The 25,241-nt window shown below is 47.1% G+C and overlaps 4 protein-coding genes and 1 non-coding gene across 8 annotated transcripts; 2 read left to right on the forward strand and 3 right to left on the reverse strand.

Annotated features, from left to right (window-relative positions):
• Positions 1-25: 25 nt before the first annotated feature.
• Positions 26-4,862, reverse strand: LOC108031648 (ubiquitin thioesterase trabid). Its single transcript, XM_017105278.3, has 9 exons — positions 4,703-4,862; positions 3,611-3,772; positions 2,971-3,550; positions 2,709-2,913; positions 1,926-2,652; positions 1,621-1,865; positions 1,348-1,559; positions 1,113-1,261; positions 26-1,050 (listed from the first exon to the last, which is right to left on the reverse strand). Exons 2-9 carry the CDS (start codon positions 3,736-3,738, stop codon positions 972-974), a joined length of 2,325 nt encoding a protein of 774 aa, XP_016960767.1. The 5' UTR covers positions 3,739-3,772; positions 4,703-4,862; the 3' UTR covers positions 26-971.
• A 382-nt stretch (positions 4,863-5,244) lies between these two features.
• Positions 5,245-8,371, forward strand: LOC108031646 (protein dalmatian). The gene is made up of 3 exons (XM_017105277.3): positions 5,245-5,754; positions 5,816-7,632; positions 7,871-8,371. Exons 1-3 carry the CDS (start codon positions 5,460-5,462, stop codon positions 8,123-8,125), a joined length of 2,367 nt encoding a protein of 788 aa, XP_016960766.1. The 5' UTR covers positions 5,245-5,459; the 3' UTR covers positions 8,126-8,371.
• Positions 7,657-7,816, forward strand: LOC122817833 (small Cajal body-specific RNA PsiU1-6). The gene has a single exon (XR_006367404.1). It is a non-coding gene; the product is annotated as a small Cajal body-specific RNA PsiU1-6 (non-coding RNA).
• Positions 8,372-8,868: 497 nt separating the features above from the next.
• LOC108031536 (E3 ubiquitin-protein ligase hyd) lies at positions 8,869-19,998 on the reverse strand. Its single transcript, XM_017105072.3, has 19 exons — positions 19,838-19,998; positions 18,866-19,063; positions 18,531-18,810; positions 18,251-18,468; positions 17,924-18,159; positions 17,678-17,868; positions 14,074-17,583; positions 13,800-13,944; positions 13,505-13,738; positions 12,974-13,446; positions 12,693-12,903; positions 11,864-12,634; positions 10,833-11,795; positions 10,697-10,773; positions 10,315-10,640; positions 10,046-10,252; positions 9,839-9,986; positions 9,549-9,779; positions 8,869-9,493 (listed from the first exon to the last, which is right to left on the reverse strand). Exons 1-19 carry the CDS (start codon positions 19,897-19,899, stop codon positions 9,281-9,283), a joined length of 8,694 nt encoding a protein of 2,897 aa, XP_016960561.1. The 5' UTR covers positions 19,900-19,998; the 3' UTR covers positions 8,869-9,280.
• A 370-nt stretch (positions 19,999-20,368) lies between these two features.
• Positions 20,369-25,178, reverse strand: LOC108032237 (forkhead box protein P1). 4 transcript variants are annotated; one of them, XM_050889269.1, is made up of 8 exons: positions 25,088-25,177; positions 23,062-24,627; positions 22,821-22,998; positions 22,582-22,759; positions 22,479-22,523; positions 22,317-22,393; positions 22,150-22,251; positions 20,376-21,311 (listed from the first exon to the last, which is right to left on the reverse strand). In XM_050889269.1, exons 2-8 carry the CDS (start codon positions 23,673-23,675, stop codon positions 20,868-20,870), a joined length of 1,638 nt encoding a protein of 545 aa, XP_050745226.1. In that variant the 5' UTR covers positions 23,676-24,627; positions 25,088-25,177; the 3' UTR covers positions 20,376-20,867. The 4 variants fall into 4 exon arrangements, with proteins under 4 accessions (XP_050745227.1, XP_050745226.1, XP_016961589.1 ...); XM_050889270.1 differs by having other exon boundaries at positions 20,369-20,426; positions 23,062-25,178; XM_017106100.3 differs by having other exon boundaries at positions 23,062-25,178.
• Positions 25,179-25,241: the final 63 nt, after the last annotated feature.

Here is a 25,241-nt window from a genome sequence, read left to right on the forward strand (position 1 = left end):
TTGAAACTCCAACCCGCATCATACCTTTCCGTTTAAATTTTTACTTAAAACTTTTATTTAAATAAGTGATTTCTTTTTTATGCGTTTTGCGTGTACATTTGCACAATAAGCTTTCTTAGAAGGTAGTAATAATAATAATTGTAATAACATTACTAACAAAAATAATAATGAGATAAAATTCCATTTATAATACAGTTAGAATAAAATTCATTATGTTATTGGCCCTTGTTCAACGTTCTAGAACCGTAGGATTTCTATATATGTTATATAATTATATATATTATATTTATAGGCATGAATGTGTAATGATTCATAATAATTCCAAAAAGTGTTTTAAAAACTATCAATAAACATTTCAATGACGCCTTCATATTGACCCGCAGCACAAATACCGTTTAAAATTTAATAGTACATTGAGATTGTAATAATTTAAGCCCGCAGCCGAGGGTCTCGTGGGTGTATTCACATTAACTAGCGCCTACATACGTAGGAGTTCGAATTCCACCGCTTATATTCTCTGCTGCCTTTCGGCCACGTATTCACTTAATGGATTGTTTCGGATGTGAGTGTAATTAGATCTACCAGTGTATAGCTTCAATTCGTTTACTATGTGGTCTACAATGCCTCGGCGACCCGGTGTGAATAAATTTGACTAAAATCAACGAGCGTTGAGTTGGGAACGGATATGATAAACATACGTCGATCGATCTATTTTCGTACTTTGATGCCTAACCTTTAGTTTGCTTTCAATTTAGTTACAACTACAACTTTCCAACTGCCAACTGACTGCATATCTGCAAATGTATTCTCTATAGTTTCCTTTAGCTAACTGCGAGTGCGAGTGTGTAGGTTCTGCACTTGTTCCCCTCGTCTCTCCACGCTACCGATCGCCAAAAGTACAAAATAAGGATGTTCAATAATATGCGCGCAGATATCTAATCTGAAGCTGGGTGGCGGCGGTTGGGCCGCCTCTACTCCTCGTCCGAGTCGCCATCACTGGAGTAGTGTGTGATCTGGGGGCGGCGAATGAAGGGCGCCGTTATCACTTGTCTGCAAGACAGGTCACAGGTTAATCAATTAGTTTGTTGGGCGGAATCTCAAGTCATGCTTACGCAATGCGGCGGTAGTGATTCAACCACTCCTCCAGCATCTGGGCGACTAGCAAGGGCCGTTTGCTCAGCTTCTGCTGCGCCACCAATAGGCCTCCATCGGTCACGCACACGTCCAGCCATTGGCGCATCATCGACTCCTCGTTGCCCACCTGCAATATATAGCAAACAATAATTAGTAAACATAGCATTATACCTTAGTAAAATCTGCAAGATATATGTATCTACAAAATCTCACCTCGGACTGAGTGAGGAAATGTATTGGCAACAGCTTAAGCTCGCAGTCCATCAGCGGCAGGTAGGTGACATCCTCCACGTCGTCGCGTCGACCATCGATGCGAGTGAATGGTTCCATGGGCACTAAGGCGCTGAAGTGGCCGCGCGTATAGCCCAAAGCTATTGGTGACTTGGTGCAGAAGTTTTGATCCCAGAACAAAGGCAAGTAGACACCTGGGAAGCAGAACAAAGAAATTATTGCCATGCAAGACTAGAAGAACCGAACAATGATCACCTTCAAAACGCGCATATCCTATGTCCTCGCCCCGAAAGCTCTTTACGTACTTTACGCCGTACACGATGATGGGGCGTCGAAGGATGTGCGCCAGCGCAAAGATGTGCAGCTGCTCCAGGGACGAGCCCGGTTGGCTGGCCAGCGACAGCAAAGTACTCCAGTCCTCCTCGAACTGCGAGTCCTCCAGTGTGAAGTGCAGCATCGAAGCTTGCAGCATTTCGTACTCTTTCCAGCGAGTAAAGAACCTGAAATGGCAAAGGTGCTAGGTTACAAGATAAATAAGTTAGCTTGAGCACTTCACTTACACATGCCCGCACTGGTGCAGCGTATCCGCGAGTGCCCGCCTCAGGATATTATCGCGATCGAAGACGCCCCAGGTGGCCTGCATGGCCGAGTCCAGGAGGCAGTCGCCAGCACTACGGTTCCACAGGACGAACATCCGCGAGCTGAGGCGAGCCGTGATCTCCAGCGACCAATTCAGGGCTGGCGGCGGCGTCTCCAGCTGCTTCTGGGCGTCGCGATCGAGCAGCTCGTCGTAGAGCTGCTCCTGTATGGGGATCGGCAGCTCCTCAATCTCGGCGGGTAGGGCGAAGGTGGCGTGCTTTTGCACATAGTGGCAGGGGAGGCCGGACTTGCGCAGTCGCAGGGTGTTGGCAAAGTGGCGCCGGATGTCGGCCGCCAAATCGGGCGCCACGTAGGACGGCACGCGCTTGATGCCCGGCCCCGAGCCGGAGATCTGAGCCAGCAGCATGGGCAGCATCTCCTCGCGATGGAAACGAATGGCCAGGTGGATCAGGGTGTGGCCCACGTCGAAGGCCGAGTTGCGGTTGAGGGCGGCGATCTCGGTGCTGGTCAGCGCGCGGGCCGGATTGCCGCCGCAGGAGAGGTACGCCTCCACGGCGCTGTAGTTGTTCTCCACGACGCCCAGGCAGGCGTTCAGCCACTGCCAGTCCACCTGGCGTCGGATCTGACGCTGCCGGCGCTCCTGCCGCTCTTGCAGCGTATCACAGTTGTTGATGGTTTCCGAGGAACCTGTCGAAAGACTATAAATTACTCTTTCTAAAGGAAATCACAGGGGGACACCCTACCCAGTTGGTAAATGTGCTTCTTATTGAATGAGTTGTTTACGCTGACGGTGTCCACGTTTTGCTGCTGCTGTTGTTGTTGCTCCTCCTGGCTGTTTAGGCTGGAGGAGGCGTGCAAGTCGTTCTGCGAGCCACTGATCTCCCGCTCCCTCGTCTTGCCGCACATGGAGCACTTGATGCTCCTCGGCCAGTTTTCGTAGGTGCACGACTAGGAAATATACAAGCTTTTAATATGTGGAAACTAGTTAGTCTGTGGGGAACCTACATTACACGCCCACTTGGCCACATAGCACTGTTTTTGCTGCTGCGGGACGGCGGCGGAGGAGGAGGATTCCCGCTGCTGCGGCGGCTGCAGCTGGAGCTGCATCTGCTGCTGGTGGACAGGCGGTCGGTGCTGGGACTGCGTCTGGTTGTGGGATGCATTGGCGAGATTGTTGAGGTGCGTGGCATCGTCGATGCCAGGACTGAGGCTCAAGCGGTTCGAGGCCGTGGCCCCGATCAGCTGGGCCGGTTTATTGGCCAAGTTCTCCTCCGATCCGCTGATGCGAAGGGCCTGCAAAGCCTCTCCGGCCCGATCCGCATCCGCCTCATTGTCCTTGTTGCCCCGCTCAATGGCCTCGCCGCCGCGCTTCGTGCAGCACTGCACGCAGCGCAGGCTGCGCGGCCAATTGAGATAGGTGCACACCTTGCAAGGCCACTTTTCGCTGTCCGCCACGTTGCTCTGCCGCGCCTGGTTCTGCGGTTGGAGCGAGTAGCACGTGGACGAGGGCGTGGGCGACATCACAGCCACTTCGACGGCGGCCGCCTCCTCCGCCGCGCAGCTGCTCTCCTGGGCCGGACTCAGGCTGCAAGGAAGGGATGTTGGTTAGCAAGTGGGAACACACAGCTGGCCAGGATGGGCTCACCGGAAGATGTCCTCGTTGAGCAGCGGCTTGGACGCCTGGCACATGGTGCACTTCAGCGAGGATGGGTAGTTCTCGTAGGTGCAAATTTCACATTTCCATTTCTGCGCATCGTCTTTGGTATCGCACATCGTTTTGTGCGCGGAGCCAGCCAACGCAGTTGCTCTGGCGAGGAAAGGGATCGTTCGTTAAATGGGAGGCAAGCGAAGGGAGATTCAACAATGTCAAGGGCGCCCCTTAGAGATATCTAAAATAAATGTTCTTTTTAATCAATTAGGACAACAGCACCTGTCTGCCATTCTCTTATAGGAATAGTTTCCTGTTTGAATACTGCCTGCCATGATAGCTTATTAAGCTCTTAGGATGATTCTAAAAGTTTTATCAATAGCTGATTACTATTACCTATAGATTTTTTAGGTGACACTTCAAGGAAGACCCTTCTTACTAGCTTTTGTAAACAACAAAATATAGGGACGACCAATTAGAAATTTATATGGCATCTGACCAACATTCTTAATTTGAACGCTATGGAATCTAACTCGATTTATGACTCCAAGTATGGATTTTGCACAAGTTAAGTCCCATAGCTATCCCCAAACCCCTGACCAGAAAGGGTATTGCCTTCGTCGGTGCCCCGATGCCCGCACTCCCAACTTGTTAATAAGGTCAAACAACGGTTAGCGAGGCAGAAGCGGTGTCCTTGACCCTGAGACACAATTCGCAGATACATCCACAGCCACAGACACATCTGCCTTGCGCTCGTTCCCGTGCCCCCAGTGGCGTCACAGTCAGCCTTCGGGGCCTCGGTCTCTGGGAATGGATTGGATTGGGTTGGGCGCTGGTATTGGTGTATCGATGGAGGAGGAGGCGCGGCCGGGGGTCGGGGGAGGCAGTGGTGCTGCTACTGGGTCGCTTGCAATTGTTTGTTGCCATTATTCGTATGTATCGCGTGCAGTGCAAGTAGGCATGTAGCTGTGTAGATACAGATACGTGCGCGCGGGGCAGGGGGACGGTTTTCGCGCTAGTTTCTTATTGGGATTCGCCCCGTGCCATCAGCCACGGCCATCCCAGCCATCCGTCGTCTTCCCACAGTACCTGGCGCAGAAAATCGCAAGGCCTTTTGCAGCAGTCCCAGAAAACGCGACTGCGACTGCGACGGCGACGGCGACGGCGATTCGATTCGAGTCGAGTCGATTTAAATATATAACACTGTGGCGCTGTCACAATCACAATAGGGCCAAGAAGTGGGCCCGCGAGCGCCGTAATAGCTCTATATGTCGCTATAATCGCCGTCGGCAGCCACCCGCGCCCGCAGCAGCCTCGTCGTGGCCCTCGCAGTCGATCCAATAGTGCCAGTAATGCGGGCTGGCAGAGGCAGGAAAATCACAATAATTACAAAACAAAGACGTGAAAAACTTTCACTCGATTTTCAGTTTTTGGGGCTGTTGTTCGGGGGGTTTTCCTCCCGCTCGAACTTCTCGGCCGTAGTTTCGGGACGCGTCACTGCCCGGACACACTCACAGCGACACACACGCGCGCACGGCGGATCGTAGTGCAAGGAATTTGGAATTTGGATTATTTGGAAACAGCTAATTATTTGGTTTTACATTATTGCGAGGCCAATCATCTGGTTCTGTGTCCGCCTATCGACAGTTATCGGTGCTGCGGCCCTGGCGGGCAGTGTTGGAAAGTGGCCCGGGCAAGGCCTGCAGTGTGACCCTAGTCCCTAGCCGAGCTCCACACCCTCAGGCCGAGTGTGTGGTATTTCCAGAAGATCGGCGAGAGGCCTCTAGCAGTAAAATGGCGGGAGCTGTACACGAATTTCATCTGGTAAACAAATTGTGTAAATAAAATGGTTAAAACTCGAGCGGCGCCGTGCGCTACGGCCTCGGATGTGAGGACAACGGCGAAACGCCATCTCCCGCGCAACAAGAAACTTTCGGACGCAGCTATTCTGGCCGTAATAGCGGAGCCCCAGCACAACCTCAAAAAATGCGTGGTGAAACTAAGACGCATAAAGCTGCCCGAGGAGGCAACGCCCGACGCGGATTCTAGCACTTTCGAGCCGGCTCGGAACTCAACGATGTACGTTCCCTCGAAGGTACAGATCAAGAAACAACCCCCAGTTACCAGGAAGAAGGCGCCAGGTATGCGGTCCTTATCCGGCTCATAAAAGAGAGGATATGCTAAGCCCAGAACTTTTTGCAGGTCTCAGAAAGTCTCCTTGTCGCCTAATCCCCAGGGTTAACAGCCCAAGCAAACCAGCCACAGATGTCTCGCCCAAAAAGCCACCTCGCTTCTTTCACCGAGATCAGCCGCCTGCGAGAACACACTCCTCGGTGACCCGCAATGTCTTCGACTTTCTCTCGCAGTCGCAGATCGAGGATGACAATAGGGAGGACCCCGCGGCGGACATAGTTCAGCGACTGGTGAAATCCGGCAAGGCCTGCGTGATGGTGCGCTCAACCAAATCTGGGAAACCAAGAGCCAAGAGGACTAAAAACACGATCCGACCTGTTGGTAGGCGAAGAAAGTGTACGTTGAAGGACTTGGAACAACCCCCCGAGCCAGTTCCAAAGCCCAAGGAACTGCGTCTGCAGAAGCCATCATGCGCCCTGTCACCCATTTACGAGCCCGAAGAGGATAGCAACGATTCGGATGTCTATGCTCCTTGCCCGGAGGCCATAGAGGTGCCCGTCCAGGTGCACGTCGAGCCGAGCACTTCCAAACAAGCCCAGGAAGGAGCCTACAGCAATTTGGCTCGCTCCGTGATGCTCAATCGAACCCAGGCGCAGAATCCGCCGAAACCCACAGATAGGCGGCGAGAACTAATTAACATGGCGCGCCAGTTGGTCAGCACGCCGCTGAATCGTAAGGCTCCCCCAGTGTCAGCGGTCAATGCCGCAACCAATGCAATATCGCCCATTACCCGCCCGTCTCCGAATGCAGTCAGTCCTGCGGGCGCGGCGTCGCCTTGGCGCGTTTCCGACAAGTCACCAATGCCAGACACCTTTTCGTTCGGCTTCAACACATCCCAGTTGCCCTCTTACTCCAGTGATCACTTGCGGCGACGGCATGTCTATGTGCCGGATGCTCAGGCGGAGCCAGCCGAGGAGCCTGCTCACCAAGTGTCCATTTGTCCGCCCTTGCCCGAGCAAGGTCATGACTCAAATGCAAACGACTCGAATGAGGAGAATCTCCCACCTTCCAATGCTAGCAAAACGACGACACTCAATGATCGGGAAAACGCAGAGAATGCGGAGAACTATGTTCACCTGCCGAACCCAAGGAGAACGCTGCAGAAGCGAGCACCATTCAAAGAAATTAACATCATAGAAGTGGTAACTTTGCCGCCGTGGAAGAAGAATGTGCAAATTACTCCCTCGAAGGAAGCCACTTCCAAAGCAGTGTCTACTCACCAAGCAGCAGCTGCATCACCAGCACAGCGCAGTCAAACGCGAGCGAATCTTTTTGGCTTTGACGAGATTTTACCCTGTGAAGATAATGCTAGCAAAGGAAAGGAAACGCGAAATGTGACACAGACGCCCTTAAAAGTTATTACTCCCACTAGAGGATCTAACATTTCAATAGCGACTGTTTCGCCAGCGAACCGCAGTCAAACCCACTCGAATCTTGTGGAAATATTACCGTGTAGTGACGTACCAAGGAAAAGCCCAACATCACGGAATCTTTTTGGATTTGAGGAATTAATCACTGAAAGCGAAGATCCAGCAAACGTCTCCGCAGAATTGAGTCAAAACGTGAACCTGCATGATAAACTCCATCGGCTGGCGGAGCTGCGACCCCGCGACGACGAGCTACCACGGGTATCGACCAACTCGTTGCATGGCGGTTACCTTGGGGAATACCAGTCGAAGCAGCAGGATATTAGAGACGTCTTTTGCTCCACGATGATTGCGCCGCCTTCACCACCAAGACGCAAGAAGAAGGCTGCACTGCCTCCAAGGGAAACCATGGGTTTATTTAGGGATCAACCCGAGCCGGAGAAAACATTTGACGAAAAGGTGAGAGCAGGTTATTCGTTTGATTCAGCGTTGGGAAAGCGTCGACATTGCAATACATGTGTGGATACTGACCAATAAGCGCTAGATTAATACCAAACTGAGGCATGTTAACGAACTCAGTTGAGCCAACAGGGCCGCAAAGATTAAAGCCTATCTTTGAACGGTAGTAAGCAGCTCGCACAAAATAAATGCAAAAATGTATGGTTTAATAATCTCACTTTGTATTCCTTCTTTATAGCAACCAAGGCGAACCTACGTGAAGGAGCGTCCGCAGCGAAAGCGGAAGAAACGAGTGCAGGTGCTGTACATCGAGAGTGACTCTGAGGACGAGGACGAGCAGGACTCGCCCAATAAAAGCTCTCCGCAGAAGAAGCAACCCTATAGCAAGCGACCGCGCAGAGATATCGAGCATGAGGCTAAGTTGCAGGAGTTCATTACCAGTTTCAACAAGGAGTGCGAGGAAGTGGAAAAATTTCAAGTCGTCATTGAATAGCATTGTCGTTTTGTTTTTATTGAATTTTTTTTATACCGCAGCTTGGGGGAATGCATTGTCAATTTTAATTTAGTTTGCTTTTGTTTTTAAACGCTCGTGAGCGTACCTTATTGTTTTGTCTAGAACTACGGGAAGATTGTGTTTCCTCAAAACATATGTAGGGATAAGCATCTAAAATGTACCACTGTATAAATATAATAACTTTTTTGGTGTCTCGAATGCACGTTATGCAATCCTAGTTTTAAATTTCAATAGTATTCTTATTGTCAAGACCATGGCTTGGGTGGAGCTTTTAGATTACGATATTATGTACTAACAGTATATCCAAAACTATTTTAATAATGTATGTACAAAATAAACATTCACTAACTTATTTAAAATAAAATAAGGTCTCTTACTATATTAATCTCATACGGAATGAAATTTTAAAAACAATCTGGAGTGTTCTTGGGAGAACGTCGTGAAGTAGTGCCTCGACTATCAGATACCCGTTATTCGGCTACCCATTGCTTTTCACTTTTTAAATTATTATAGTTAAACTTCATGATCAATCCAAAATTCCCAGCTTTTATAGTTTTCGAGGTGTCAACGTTCATGCATACGATTTTCGAGCTTTGTGGGTATTAGATGAAAGCCGGCGTACAACACTTGGCAATTCCCTCAAAGTCAAGTCCAGAACACATCAGCAAAGCCTAAATTTAGGCGTCCCAAATAAAATACTCCCTATTTTATATCATACATAATTTCCATAAAGTGACCTTACTTTTATTGTTTATTTCTTCAAATTTCTATTGAATCGATATCGATAAATATACATGTGCATAAGTCATACTTTAGAAAACATATTTTATTTAAAAATTTAATAATTAAAACATAGGCTCCTAATACCTAATTGGCCGTTTTCTGGTTATATTTATTGTTTGGAAATTTCATATTTTTACTACAAGGTTAGGTCAAGCCAGACCGTCATGACCCGCGCCAATCTCTTTGAATAAATGTTACGTAAAAATTGTTCAAAATTCGAAAAAAAATTAAAACAATTGATAATCCAAAATGGGAATGGTATGGTTAAATATGACAAGTCAACTCAGAAAAACTTAAGTTAATTAAGAAATGATTTTGATGCTTATACAAATAGGAAAGTTTTCCAATCGCTTATACAAATCCAAAGTTCTTGGATTTAATGGCCATCAGCATTTTACTGCGTAAAATGGATTTGCTGGAGTACAGGGGGATATACAGCCGAGATATACAAGTATTCGCAGTCGGCAGATGGGAGTCATCTGCGGGTCTTATGGTGACAGATGGCAGCGGCTGGAATCCCTCCTCCGAAGCTGGCAGCGCGGGCGATCCTGTCCAGAAGTACACCTAAAAGAATGGCGGTTATTGTAGCTGTCTCAGGGTGATAGCAACAGCTTCTTACCAAATCCTGGCGTTCCAAAATATTCATTTTCTCCACAATACTCCAGAACCATTTCTTAAATTTTAAAAGTTTATCCGGACCTTCGCTAGATTCGTCGTTAAAGGTAGTGTATGAAATCAGTGTTGAAACGTTTATATCACCGACACCGTTGAGCAGCAGGCGCAAGTCCTCAGCGGTCAAACTGTTCATGCTGTTATCGGGCAAGACGTCGAAAACTCCGTCTTTCAATGCCTGTAAATAGTTAAGCATTTAATATTATAAGTTTACTTTAACCGATGTGGCAAGCATACCTCGAGTGCTTTCTCTTGGGATTTGATTAGTCTGTATTCTGTGTAGCGTCTGATGTACTCGAATATGTTAGCCGAAGTGACTGCAACCTCGCGCCCTCCTGGGATGAGCTCTCGGTTGCCACAGCCCTCCTCCTTCATCAAATCAATCCTAAAATAACAGGTCAGTTAACGCTTATATACCACATAGGTAGATAGGAGAAAACTTACACAAAGCAGAGCTCCATGCGGTTAATGGATTCCTCGCCTTCTTTTGTTTGGGCATTTTGGATAATTTGCCTGAAAGATTCGTACAGTGCTGGATCGAAAAATGCCAGGTCGTGGAACTTAATTTTACGCCCAAGAATGTATTTCAATACATGTCTTTGCAGGAACAGTGGAAGCAACTCGTTTTGCAGTAGACAAAGTCCAATAAGTCTGAAAGAAGGGTTGAAATTAAATAATAAGAGGTGATTTATGGAGTCACCGAGCAAGCTTACCTTCCAATATTTCTAAATGCATTAATGCGCTCAAACGAAGCAAAGCCCTGTCGCGGTGTGTAGAAGCCCCGCTTTCCCGGAGAGTAGAACAATGGCTCATTATCATCGTCCACGGGTTCGACCAGCACCACGGATGGTGATTTTTTTGGTTGGCTACTTTGTGCACTGGCCTCAGACTTCAGTTTGAAAGTGATCATCTCTATCGCTTCGTTAACTTTCTGACGCAGTGTCTCGTCTGAGGAAATCACGGACAGGAGCTGTGGCGTGGGAATCTCCAGCAGCATTCCTGTAATCTTCGGTGCATGCGTTTGGTTTATCGAGTGGATCTATGGAGCCAGAAAAAGGTTACTAATTTGTATGTTCATGGTTGTGTATAACTTACCTTGGGGTAGAGACGCTCGCCAATTTGTTGTAGGTGGACTGACAAGTGATCATTCAAGCTCTCCGGCATTGCATTATCTAAATTGAGCACTTCAGTTATTATCTATCCATATATATTGGTAATTTCTAATCCTTACCTGAATTACTAACTGGCGTGTACGGTCTGGCGTCCAGATTCAATGCCTTCCTCTCACGGGCCGAACGCCACAGTATTTTGCTGCTGGTGCCACGACGTTGCAGTGTTGACTGATCACGACTAGACCCCGACACCGTTCGGCTGCGCAGGATGCTCGAGAAGGGCACTCCGTACTTGCTGTGGCTGGTGCCCACCTGGACGGACTCCAGGTTCGGGATCTTGGCACTGGCCAGCAATGCCTCTGCGATCGAGGTGTAGAAGCTGCGCGCCACACCGGATCCTTCTCCCGGCTCGTCCTTGAACGTCACCTTCACGCGGTTGAATGTGATGGGCGGCTGGGAGCGCCGGTTTTGGTTGCCAAACTGGGTATTCAGTTCCTTGAACGTCTGAACAATTAAGCTTTCACGATTGCGCTCCAGCTTGCAGAGAACCAAATCGCGCTGCTGTCCGTTGCGCAGCTTCTCCATGTGTCGGCGGAAACGCATCTCCTTGACGGGAAAGCCGCGCAGTTCCGGCAGCACAGATCCGTGCTCCATTCCCACATCATCCATGAAGACGCGACCGAATAAATCCAGGGTGAGCTTCCAGCGACTCAGCAAAAAGTTCCACGACGGCAATTCCGAGAAATTGCTTTGGAAAAACAGAGATCCGCGCACGGGAAAACTTAATTGGTGGTGCGGCGCTGACTTTTGATGATGGGTATCACATTTCGCTTGTTCTGCGGTTGATAAATTTGAGGCCGAGAAGTTGTTTAAGTCCGAGTCAATCGTCTTTAAACAGGAACCACCTGCGAGAACTATAACGCTGCGGGCTGCAGTCGCCGGTGACACTGAGGCTTTATTTGGCGCAATAATAACTTCCGGCCGGGTGGCCATTAACGCTTCAGTCGATTTGCTGGTACTGGGAAGATTGTTGATATCATCGGTTTCCATCAGCACCACTTTATCGTACTTGCTGTGATTACCTGGGGAAGACATACAACAGTTAAGTTTACTTTTAGATCCGAACAAAAGTTATATGGGTTGTACTCACCATCAGCCTCTTTGTGGGATTTGAAATCATCCGAGCCCTGCTTCTTCTTCAATTGTACGTAGATATTGGAGTCTGTAGAGCCCTCAGCCTTATAAGTTACATTTCCATCACCCGTCTTGCTGGTATCCATATTGACTACGACCTCCATCGACTGCTTGGCCGGGACTGTTTCATAAACATGCTCGTTCCTTTTTAAGGAGTTCGAGAATCCCAGCCTAGTGGGCGTGTAGTCAAAAATGCTGCCTCCACTGATACTGGGAGCGCTGGTGCTGGCACTCGTGGTCACGAGCAGCGGTAGGTTTGCGAAGAGCTCCTGTCGCTTCGAATTCGGTTGCAGCAGGTGTGGTTTATCGGCGAGGGGCATGGCCATGTCCAGTGGCAGGTCGAAGCCTTCGGGCGCCGAGCAGCCCAAGCTCAGAGTCGACTCCGATCGCGCAAAGAATGCATGTCTGCGTGTGCCCTGGCTTCCTGAGGGCATGCTACTCGTAGGCGGCTGAACGTCGGCGTTAAAGTCCTCCAGATTGGTCAACTCGTCGTCTGTATCGTAGCTCTCAACCATGGGGGAGAGATTGTTTATACGGCCAGAAATGGTGTCTTGCTTGTCATAGAAGCCAGTGTCATTGCGCATGTAGTAAACGAAGGCATCGAGCACATAGGCAATGTGGCGCAAAGCTGTGATATCCAATACAGGCAGGGCATCTCGGTGCTCAGAGGTATGGGCACGCATCAGGGATAGACAGTAGGTGAAGAAGTCTCGACGGGAATTGGATCCTTTACGAAAACAATTATTTTAACAAATAACTAAAATAATGTATATTGTATAACTTACCCATTACATTTACACCACTAACGGACGAGGACGTGGCAGGAGCAGGCGTCTGGCTGCTTGAGGCTTGAGCACTAAGGTTGAGCGGGTGCAGGGGATGGTTGGGATCGGTGTAGTTAGTCAAGTAAGCACCGAACTTTAATTGTGCCTCGGTTCCGTCCATTACGGTGAACATCCAATCCCAAGTGGCCTTCAAACGCTTTTCCACAAATGCCTGTTAAATAAGGTGTAATTTGCAAATTAGGTGTGAATATTTTCGTTATCACTATACTTTAGGTACTTACTTGAACTGCAATCGCCTCATCGCTCTGGATTTTCAATGTTGTTTCGATGTCATTCACGATGTTGTAGGACAGAATGCTTATAAGCTCGGAGATCTGTCTTATTGTGATCCCGAACGCGCGGGCCAAGTTGCTGGCCGTTGTCGCCATGGTGTGAGGTTCGATCGAGGGAGTGGTGACGGTTGTGCTGGCCGGCACAGTGGAGCGTCGCAGCGCCATGGGGTCAATGAAGACCAAGTTGGAACCGGTAGGCACCCTCACGGAGGAGCGGGCGGTGTCACGGTTCCTTATTGCCCACTGCATCGTTTGGGGAGCCAGATCGCTGCGAGCGTTCGAGTTGGTGCTGCGTCTTTCCAGCTGCTGGTCATTGAAATTGAACTCGTCAGAGTGGTCGTCGGACTCTCCATCCTCCGAGCCATCTTCTTCTTGGGCCGACGAATCACCCGATTCGTCTTCCAGGAACAAAACACCAATGTCTAAGAAACAATAAATATTTAATAGATAAAAGGGATCCAAAAGACTCCAATAACAAACCATTTTCTGAGCCAACAGTCGCCCCAGTTTGAACGCTCCTTTGTACCTCCTGATTGCTTTGGTTGTCATCGGAATCCGACTCAGTCTCAGCGTCATTGAAAGTAAAGTCATTATCGCTCTCATCATCTTGCATGCCGTCCTCATTTCGTTGGTTTTCTATCAGCTCATCGTCTTGGTTGTGGGAGTTGGCTTCCCGATTTATAACTTCTTCCGATTCGGAGGCGTCGCGTATAGCTGATTTTAAATCGAAATTTTTGTTAGCAATTTACGAGAGTTATCTGAGGATAATACTTACTTTCCATTGCAACTACATCGTAGTTTGGTTGAATATTAAAACTGGCACTCTGATCGTTTCCAGCATCGTGTCCCAGTATTTGCTCGGAAGGAGACTCCACGTTGGAGGGTGCCAAAGGATCCACACTGAACAAATCATCAGAGTTCTGAAAAATAAGTGAAATGCATTAGATTAATCGAAACAATATAATAATATAATATAATATATTATATTGTCAAACTGTAACAAAGTTTTTTCATGCTATATGAAAAAGGTTTTGCATATTTACACGTACATCCAGATTCGACGATGACATCGTGAACGGAGCAGTGGGCCGCACAACGCCCAGCCTTACAGGAGCAATGAGGGCTTCGGATACCTCGCACAACTCTTCGATGGATATCTTGTGCAACGTCTGGAATACTTTCACACAGCTCTGAACGTATTTGTTGCACGAGGTGTGCGACTTTCGCTTCTCCGGATTGGGCTGCTTCTCCAGGTTGAAAATAACGAAGACGCGTGCCACAGAGCGTACGAAGCGTCGCGCTACTTCCTCCGCCTCCTTGCAACGGTTGGCAACGCTAACGTTCTGCAATTCCCTCACCAGGGTGAGCAGTAAGGTGTCCAGATGATCACCAGTGCACTTTACAATCAGGCTATGGGTGAACTTGTCGAGGAGCGTAGAGCCGTGCTGTGTCTGGATGAACATGTTGAAGCCATCCGAATTGGAGTTCTCGGATGCACTGCCCGTCGGATTTGGGACCTCGGTCTTCTCCGCTCCGCTCATGATCATCGAGCGCACCGCATTCCAGTCGATCAACAGTCGCTCCAAAGCTTTTCTGGCGAACTTCGGTGGCTCCAGGTCGTGATCCGGCATGTCGCTATCAATTTCCGCGGGAGAAGTCTTGCGATTTGATATCACTGTATTGCTGCCATTCGTTCCGCTGGCAGCGGTGCCAACATTACGAACTCGCACGTTGAAGCGGTACTGCCGCTGCTCTACGATTTGTCGGCCCACCGTTTGGATGAGGAATAGCAGAATTGATTCGCCCTTAGAGTTGAACTTCGTGACCAGATCTGTGCAGGAGACCAGCTTGCAAAGGAGCGCGAAGCGCTTGGTGAGATTACCAGCGATCAGGGCCTTACACTTGCATTTTTCCCAGCAATCGCAGTAGGCAGTCGGCGCCGTGCGCTTCAACTTGCAGTCGTGGCCCTTGTGGCACACCCGCGCACACTCCGTGCAGCAGCACAGGGATCCGGTCAAACCGCAAGTCTTGCACTCGAATATGTTCTGGTTGATGTGGTCGGCTCCCGTCCATGTGAACGAGCAAGTGTCGTTGTAGCAGATGACATGTAGTGGCGACTGATCCGCGGGGGAACCAGTCGGGAAAATCATGGCCTCCTTGAGCGGCGGATCCTGCTCGGATAGCAAGAGGATAGTGTTCAGCAGTATGATGCCCGCCTCGTAGGCGCGACAGGAAACGGAGAGCATGAAGGGCGTCTGGCCTTGTGCATCCTTGGTACACAGCATCTGACAGAGGTACGGGCGCAGGGCGGGACTGACGCACATCTGCTGCAAGATCAGTAGAGCATGCTCTCGTCGCTGGGCCAGGTCGAAGGTGTAGTTGGGGGACCCCAACTTGATGTTGGAGAGCATGGAACTCTGCGAGGAGGACGGAATTATCTTCGATATATCATCTTCAATGCTGTCCGCGATGTTCTGCGAAGAGCTGGCGCTGAGGTTGCTGGCCGCAGGAGCTTCAGCTGGCCAAGGGATGTAGGCGTGATCCTCATTGTTGGTAGCCATTGGCTGGCTGCCCGACTGCTCTGCTTGATCGCTGTTTATGAGGCGGTGCATCATATCGCGCAGGTTCATTCGACTATCGCGACTGGTCGACGAGGCGGAACCGGCAGCAGAAGAGCTCATGGTTGCAAAGCTGGAGTTTTCATTGCTGGACGACGCATTTGCTCCAAAGGCGTTGCTGCTAACGTAAGCGCTGGTCGACACCGTTGGTATAGAGCGGGCAACGGAGAGTCCCACAGCTAGTGACTTCTTCTCGACACCACCGCTAGGCGAGTCTGGTGGAGAATCCTTGTTTGAGGACGGTGCACACATAATCACACAAGCGTGGAATATGTTTCGGGCTCCATCGCAACGTTCTTCTACGACCAGAGCCGTATCCGCCTGATCCTCTCTCTCCAGGCGACTGAGGGCGGCAAAGCTATTCTTCACATCGCACCGCAAGATGTGCGGCATGAGTTTCTGCGTGTCGAAGAGGAGGGCAGTCATGCACACCTTGGATTTCAAGTTCACTCCAGAGAGCATTGCGGGCAGCGAGATTGTAGACATCGTGATGGACTTCACCGGGGGAAGGTCGAACCACTGGGGATCTTTGATAGATCCAAGGCAATCCTTAGCCAAGGGGTAAAGGGCTCCATTGCCATCGCGGAGCACAATAGTGCTGCTGTTTCCGCTGCAGTCGTTGTTGCAGGCCATCAATATGTTACCAGGAGAGGAGCCAATGAAAGAGGCGCAGTCCGTGGGGAACAGACAGTTTTGCTCCTGCTTGCTGTTATACAGGTTGTACAGGCTGTAGTGGATTTTGCCGAGTACCTTCTTGATCACGTGGATGCCACGCGAGTCCACGGCCAGGGTGAGCAGCTGGACGCCAGCCGCATCGGCACCAACGTTGATCTTCTTCGGCTGCTTCTGCAGCCAGTCGGGCCCACGGGTGGACATGGCAGTGCGGAATATCTGAACATCTTCGCGGCGCAGCAGGCGACACTGCTGCCAGTCGTCCTCCTTGCCCTCTTCCTTGGATGTGGAGGCTGCATTAGAGGAGGAGCTTGTGGTGGCGGCGGCAGCAGCAACTGCAGCGGCTGCTGCATTCATTGCCGGAAACCGGACGGCCACAAAGTCACCGTCGACCTTAAGCACCTTGCCCACTGGGCCCACTTTGTCCTCGACAAACACCACGTCCTTCAGCTGCCACAGCTCCTCGTCCTTCCTGCCCTCCTGGGGGGCGTTGGAATCCTCTTTCGTTGTGACGCGTTTGGTGCGCTTGTGAGACGTGACGCTGCCGGTGTCGCTGCACGTGCTGGATGCCGGCGACGGCGGAGGAGGCATGTCTATGCGATCGGTCGACTCCTTGCTATTTGAGAAAGACTGTCCATTCTTACTGCTTCCACTGCTCGGAATGGCCGTGGCCTTCGGCAGATCCTTATCAGGCGCAGCTCCATGGGCGTTTAGGTTAAGGCCAGCTGCTTGTGCTTTGTCCGCTCCCGAATTCGTGATAATATTTATGATTTTCATACGACACACATCGGTGAAGTTCCAAACCGAGTTTAGGAGCTGTCCAACCTTTGGTACGCCATTGGAGCATGTGAATCCGATTGATCCAGATTGGTAGATGGGGCACTTCTTCATTATCACTTGAGCGCCCACATTAATATCAGTTGCCACCACCTTGAAAGGCTTTTTTGTTTTTGTCCTGAACTTGTCCCACAAGTAACGTCGCTGATCGAATGGCAGTACTCCCCACCAGTAGATGTTGTTGCTGTCGGTCTTGACTACCGTGTACAGCGAGCAGACATAGATCTTTGTTATGGGGTCCGATATGAACTCGTTGAAGGAGCAGGAATTGTGCTCCAGCTTGGCGCCGAGGTACCCAAGCTGCTCGTCCATCCAAGTGGCCACGCGGTTGGTTTCTGTAACCACGGAACATCTGATAAAGTTGGCCGAAATGAGCTCCACTCTTTCAGTTATGTTGAGGGCCGCAGTTTTAGGGTGATACACGTTGTCCGTCTGAGAATAACAAAGAGTATATTTAAGTACAATATAGTTTTAAAAATAAATGAGAATTAATTTAATTTATAAGTTGGGATGTTTTAATATTTACCTCCGACTTGTAGGGCTCTGCGTCAGCCCAGCGCCACTGGTATAAATCTCCAGCCTCCGACAAGGCAATGAACTCCGAATATAAGGCGCCTATGGTTTTAAACCTCACAGAACTCTTCTCCGGCCAAGGCTGAAGCTCTTCCGATATCCAAATGGGGGACAGCATTGGCGATGGCTCCTTTTTCTTGGAATCTGTGCCAAAATGGGCGTCAGTGTCGAAGAGTTTTATCAGTTCTTAAAGATTTACCAGCATCCTTCTCCCAAGAGTAGTCGTCTTTGCTAATCCAGCGCCGTGGTCCGTAGTACTGACGATCTCGCCAACGGCTGAAGGCTTCGCGGTCAGCGTTAACTGATATTTGAGCCGAAAGTCCACTGCTACCCGTTAGGGCCGCTGCCGAAGTTGTGGAGCGGGTCGATTGATTGCTGTCGGCGGCATTGGCGTTGGCATTACTGCGTTCACTACGAATGCGATCGAACAGCAGGCTGGAAAATGGTTAAATGATGAGTTATACGCAGTTCTAGGGTCAGGTCAAGTTCTAAGGGGCGTTCTCAATGGTACAAAATCATTTCTTACTTTCGAATGCTGGAGTAATTGCTAAATATCTCCTCCGAGAAAAGTCCGTCTGAGGGATCAATGATGACGCTGTTGTTATCTCCGCTGAACCCATTATCCAGCAGGGAGATAAGGTCTTCAGGCACGTAGTTATCGGCACCTTCCTCGGTATCTTCGGCTTCTTCGTCGTCGCGGGAAAGCAAATTGTTCACAGCTAAATTTACGTCTAAATTGGTGCGCTACAAAGAGAAGAGTTTGTTATTTCAACATTTCACTTGTTGCTGTTTTTTGGGTGACTCACCTGCAATTCTCTAATAATGAGATTTCTGCTCTTTCCCTGTAAAACCACCTCGGCTTGGGATATCAGCTCCTCCGGCACATACGTGGCCGGAACTGTGACCAAGGGTCGGCTCGAGGTGCTGCCCCCGATGATCACGCCCGTGCTGCGCGACCCGGAGCCCTGCCCCGTGGAACTGGAGCGGCCGGTGGCGCGCAGTAGGCGTGCCCTGGACCGGGCCATGGGTCGCGATGAGGAGGGCGCCTTTGAGGCACTGGCTGTTCCGCCGCCACCACTTGTGGAACTTGAAAGAAACACCGATGTGAGAATATGAAGAGCAGAATATCACTCTTGCTTACCATTTTGCATCTGGTTTTGTCAAGTCAAGTTTCTCCGAGTTGATGGAGAAGGACACGCGGAAGGCCTTGCCATCCTCCAGCAAAACTCCGATGTGTGTGGGTCCAATGACCACCTCCCTCACGGGAATTTTTAGCTGCTCGAAAATGCGATGGGTGCCATAACCAAATCTGTTGACTTTTTCAGACACTTCCCGGATTCTGTAAGGACATTTGAATAGAAGGTTTTTAAGTATATTGTTTTTTCGTGGCTCCTTTATATAGGGTGCCTTTATGAGTTTGGTTTCCGGCCTTGCCAGACTATCCAGGCTTGTTTATGACTGACAGCTGGAAAATTTGCAACTTCTGGAAGATTGTACCCTACAATCCCCAAGGCAAAGCCGGTGGTTCGGTTTTTTGCATGTAAAGTTTATGGGTTATGGAAAAACGCCTCAATTCAATGCCATGTGCTGGGGCAACTGATTTTCTGCGAAATCTTATATACAAAGCCATGTGCAGATCTGTTGGTCAGCAAGTGCTTGCCGGAACATGTTCGTTTAGGAGCTTGCCCAATGGATGATACTCCAAACATTTGAGAAGTTCGCTAAGAATTATTTATTAAAAGTGGGCAAATTAATCGGCATGTATGCACATGCACGCACACATGCGAAAGTTCACATGTCACACACAAGCCGACATACATATATGGCCGTCTTAGAACATTAACTGTGGCTGAAAAATGGCAATCGCCGAGTGCACTTCGCAAATTCTGCGGCCAATGCTTACGGAACCGCCTGGACAACACTAGATACGGCGAATCCGCCAGTGTCTGTGCCCACATTCCGCGTCAGTGGCCATGTACATATCCTCCTGCGAGCACATATACCTGCGTACCTACATATTTTCACATAACAAATACATGCAGCCGTACGTACACAGCCACACGGAACTCCGCGTTCCCATGTGCGTAATTGCGGCGCCCGGGCGTATATTTACCTCTCGATGAACTGGTCGTCCGTGCCCGGAAGCGGTTGCAAAACAAATTGCATGGAAACCATTTTAGTTTTCTACTTATTCATGTACACAGGCTCCTCGTTGAATTTTCATGTCACAAAAAAGTTGATGGATCTAGCAGTGTGACCGCGCGAGCAGGGGGTAGAGGTGCAGAAACATCGATCTTATATCGATGTTTGCCTGTTAAAACATCGGAAAAGCGATATTTTCTGCACCTTTAGCGGTGGGTGGCCAAACGTCGGGGTTGCCACCGCTCGCAGAAACGTAAGCGAACGTAATCGAACGTTAGCTTTATTATTTTAAATTTCAACAGTCTTCTCAAATTGTTTCATATAAATATATGTAATACTATGCCTGGTACAATTTATTTTATTTTATTTATGCAAAAAATAGATTTTTTCGATTTTTATAAGAAGGCTCCCCCCTTAAGAAAACGACTTAAAAGTTCCCTGTAGATTTTTAATTTTAGGATGTCAGCTTTCAGCAGCTGTGTAACTTAAATAAAAACGGGTTTGTTAATTTATGTCGTAAATAATATTTTATTTTCTGTTCTTCCAGTTTCACCATTTCTCTGAAATAAAATGAGAAATTATTAATGAATGTTTAAAAGAGCCAACCATCAGAAAACTGGAAGTGGGCACTTCCTTTACTTACTTAACCTCGGAGTATTTTCTAGATTTTATAATAAGGCGGCCATTCCTTTTCGTAGAATTTTTTTAAATTATTACCTTTTTTTAGTTGCTGAAAATCTAAAAGCTCTATAAACATATTTTTCTTGATTTATTGACTTAATAAGAAGGATAGAAAAAATCAATTCAGCTTCACAGAAAATTGAATTTATTTTATTGTATTAGTGTTATTTATTTTAAAAGTGTATTCCTTTGCTTCTATTAAGGAAATTATACTTATAACTATGTGTATTTACAAGTATAATTTCCGAATCCGAACCACTTGAAATAAAAAACGCAGATATGTCGACAATGCATCTAAATAAATATTCCTTTTGATACATTTATCGATTGTGCTCACTGGCACCACTTTCATACATATTAGTAGAGTATTCGTCCATTGCTAAATGGCTGTTACCTTCGACCATACCCGAATCCATATTGCTATACTCCTTGGAGACCTTATTTAAACCATCACTTCCGCAAAACGGAAGACAACCAATTCGCCCGATATCACTTGGATTATTGGGATCTAGGGGATTCTCAGCCCCCGGGGGCAAACTGGAGCAGTGTTGGGGACAATTGTCGCAGGGGTTCTTGTCAGTGGACACACCGTTGCCAGATTGGCACGAATTCGGGGAGGAGGACGGATCATACTTCCGAGGCCGCCCTCTCGACAAGTGCCGCCTTTTGACGAACTCATTATCGTCGACCATCCAAAACGAGCCAAAGTCATCTTCATAACGCACGAAGCACTTGTGCAAAGACAGATTCGTGCGTATCGCGTTCTTTAATATTTAAGTTCAGAAACAGGAGCATTCATTGTCGGGAAAGGAAGAAAAAGTTCGTTGAGAGGAGGGTTAGTTTATTTGGCTTGTTTTAATCTTCTCCGCAGCATTTTGACCCTTTTCACCTATACCTAACTTCCTTCAGTACCTTAACTGACGGACAGACTTATACACCTATGAGCAGACAGACACCCTTTGGGGATATACCATTTGGGGATACGGGAGCTGTAAAAAATCTTATAATGTCATCATATCGATATGAGCATGCAATGGTATATATTTACTAACAGAGCAAAATGGAAGTAGTTTGGAGCAAAGTAAGTATTAAACTATTTGAGACCCACATACCCAATGTTCATGGCTACAAAATAGTTTGTGTCCGGCGAATTGGTAGCACCTGTCAGGTTGTTACCAATGCCAGCAGTGCGCTGTGGTCGCCTCTTGTAAAACTCAATCTCGTCAACAGTCCAAACTGCTCCTTTCACATTCTCAACCCGCATAAAGCACTTATGAAGGGACAGATTATGCCGAACTGCGTTCTAATGGTGTATAGTATCAGTTAGCATTGGCCAAACTTTGGGTTTTTATCTTAAGATACATTAATATAATATTGAATAAAACGAGGAATAACTTACCTTTAAACCAGCATTTCTTAATGTATTTGAAAGTTATCGTATTGGAAAAGGGGGACAATATATAGCGGACAAGCTGATAAAAGCCAATCGGAGGAACGGACAAGAGAACGGACGGACAACATATATCTTTACATCATAAATATAAAATTCTTATACTAAGAATTGTAAGATAAAAGAAGAAAGTTCGAAAAAATGTATATTACCTTCCACGTAGCGGCGTTGCGCCGGAAGTAGCAGAAGGTGTTTTGGAACCAATTGTAAATTTCGTTTAGGGTTAGCTGCTTATCAGGGGAGTCGATTATGGACTGAAATTAGATGGAAAGTAAGGAAATTTAATAAATCCTGAAAACAGTTTAGTATTTTAGGGTACCTGTCTTATGAGGGAAGCATAGGTGAACGGCGGCCGCACATCTGCATTTTTGTAGAATTCTCTGTTCCGGTGAATTTCTGCCAATTTAAATTCTTATTATATGCCTTCCAGAAGCACATCATGTAAAGCCTTTCAGATGATCAGTCTGTGCATTTTACTTACCCTGCTGTACGTCAAGTCCCGCTCTTTCAAGCATGTAAGGTAATCCTAAAACGTGAAGATTGTATCGTATCACTACATTTAATAGAGTTTACCTTGCACCTACCACCATTTATGGAAAATGAGTTTTTGTCGTGGCTTCTTTTTTTGATCGAGCATAGGTTGGTGGAGTTAACCATTGGGAGATTAAGTGAGCTAGGTGAACTTGTTTGGCGGATGGGTCGACCTATGCTGTTCACTGTGAGTGGACTTCGGCAAAACTTTCCTTCCCTTCCGGGAGCGTCCTTAAAGTGGGTATTTTTCATATTTCACAAGTTCGGATAATTTCTATCAACAAGGACTAACCTTCCTGTCAATTTTGGTGGGGGATAACAGTTGCTTAGATAAATACAAGTGGTGCATCATGGCCTGCAAGCGATCTCTTTCCTTTTGAAGGTGGGACTCCAGCTGGGAGACTACTTGCATCTGAACTCGTGCCTGAGCGGTTGACCGGTCATCCAGTCCGTGTTCAGTATTGAGATGCCTGGAATGGGGTTGGTATCGTAAGCACCTTTATGTGTGTTTCCCTACTTTAAATATCACCTACTTGACGAATGACGTGATGTCCTCCAAGTCCATTTCGCAACCGGGCCAGCGGCATATGCCGTGGGCAAATAGAGGGTGGTAGTACTTGCGCATGGCGAACTCGTCGTGCATGTAGCTGAAATCATTGCTGCAAACTTCGTTATCTTTTGACCTAAGAAACCTCTCGGCATCGGAAAACATGAGCTTTTCCTGCTCCGAAATGAACTCGGGAACGTTGTAGAACCCGAGGTCGGGCACAGGAGCCATCAAGTGCTGGCCCTGCATGTGCATGTGGGGGTTGGATTCGTGCTGGGCCGTCGACGAGGACTCATCTATGCTCGAGGCCGGGGAACTGCACTTGACCACGTGGGAGGCAAAGGCGATCGAGTTATTCAAAAAGCCTGTCGGCGGAAAACAGTTGTTCTTAACGGCCTCTGTGCAAATATCTGGAATGGAAATCTGGTGACGCGATTTCACTGATATCTCCTTCTGAACCGATCCCTTAAAGTCCGGATCCTTAACATCCTCGGGATATTCGTCATCATGTATCCGATGCATTTCTTGGAAACTGAAAGTTGTAATCATTACGGTCGAACCCATCATCACAATTTCTGAGCCTCGCGGTAAGCCTGGCATTCGAGAAGCTAAAGCTCTAGGAAAACAAAAGTAGTCGCCTACAAATGCAATTATACATAAATGATCTCTGTTGATGGTTCCCAAAATGTTTTTCGTCTTATTGAAACTGTGTACCCTTTACCCTTTGAATATTTTAATACTTTCATATTAAGCTTCACACTCCGAATCCGATGTATTTTTCTTGTAATGCATGATGGTCATGCTTTGGCGTTCTCTGCATTTCTGAAATCAATGATTATTTTCTAATCAGAGGTATCCTAGCTAACAAGACGCTTATTAAAAATAAATAAATTGTGACCCTTCAATAATTATTAGTTCCACGTTCACTGATTTGATGCATATTTAATTCGATATTAAATATACAGCAATTCAACTGAGCAACGATCAGTTCATCCGGCTGTAGCGGTTCTGTAATGATAAATGTTTTAATTAGATTGAAAAATGAAAAGTTTGAGATCAAGAGGTTATCTTTTGGGTTAGTAATTCAGTTATTTGACCAATGTCTTTACTGTCCAAAGATTGTACGTCATTAGAGCACTTTTATACACACAGACGGACGAAAAACAGACGGACGGATGCTCAAACGGACGGACAAACAATCAAACGGACAAGCGGATTGACAAGACAGTGGTAAAGATGTTCAGGTAAAGACTGATTATTGGTATTTAACGGATAAAACCAGCTCTTGATCTCATTAAAAATGTTCTTGAAAAAGGGACATTACATTTTCAAAGCGATTCCTGTGTAAGGCATTCTAAAATAAGATATTTGTTTAAATATTTATAGAAATATGCATAACAAAATGAATATTATTAGAATTTTATATAAATTGGGCCTTAACGACTAGAAAAACATTTGATATTTTTCCATCTTAGAACGTGATAAATAATAAGCAATCTTATTATTGATCATTTTCCTTTGATCGTGGATGTTTTGGTATATATAAAAGTTCCTGAAAAGAAAGATAAGTATATATCATTTTAAAGTATTTTGTAATATGTCAGGAAGTATTATAGTCGGCAGACTCGACTATAGTATTATCATTACTTTACACTTTCATTACATATGTAGACTCTGTTCCTTTGAAGGTGTCTCAATGCGAGCATTGATTTTTTCAAAGGGGTAGATGAATAGATAAAATATTCATATTTCATGTGTCTATATAATTATTAATATGTGTGTATGTACCGTCTTAAAAGCTACGTCTTATAAACTACTCATCGCTTGGATTTCTTAACAATATATTGAATAACTTAGGAGACTAAGCCTAGGTTTAAGGAGTACAGACATGCACATACAATTTTGCAGACAAAAGAGTGCAAATTTGTTTGAGCATTAACAATTAAATAACATTCACTGAGGTTTCCAAACAACGATTTATGTATATTTATAAGCAGGGAAATTTAGAATACAATTGTTCACAATAATATAAAATAAAATAGATTTTTGCAACTATCTTAAGAATATTTTCCGCAGCTTCTCCTGAAATGGCACGTCTCTGATTACTGAATTTGCGAAAAATTATGTGTACACATTTTTGCGCATGCGTTTGGTTGAGCTAGCTTA

The sequence above is a fragment of the Drosophila biarmipes genome, chromosome 3R (assembly GCF_025231255.1).
Source record: "Drosophila biarmipes strain raj3 chromosome 3R, RU_DBia_V1.1, whole genome shotgun sequence".
NCBI lineage: Eukaryota > Metazoa > Arthropoda > Insecta > Diptera > Drosophilidae > Drosophila > Drosophila biarmipes.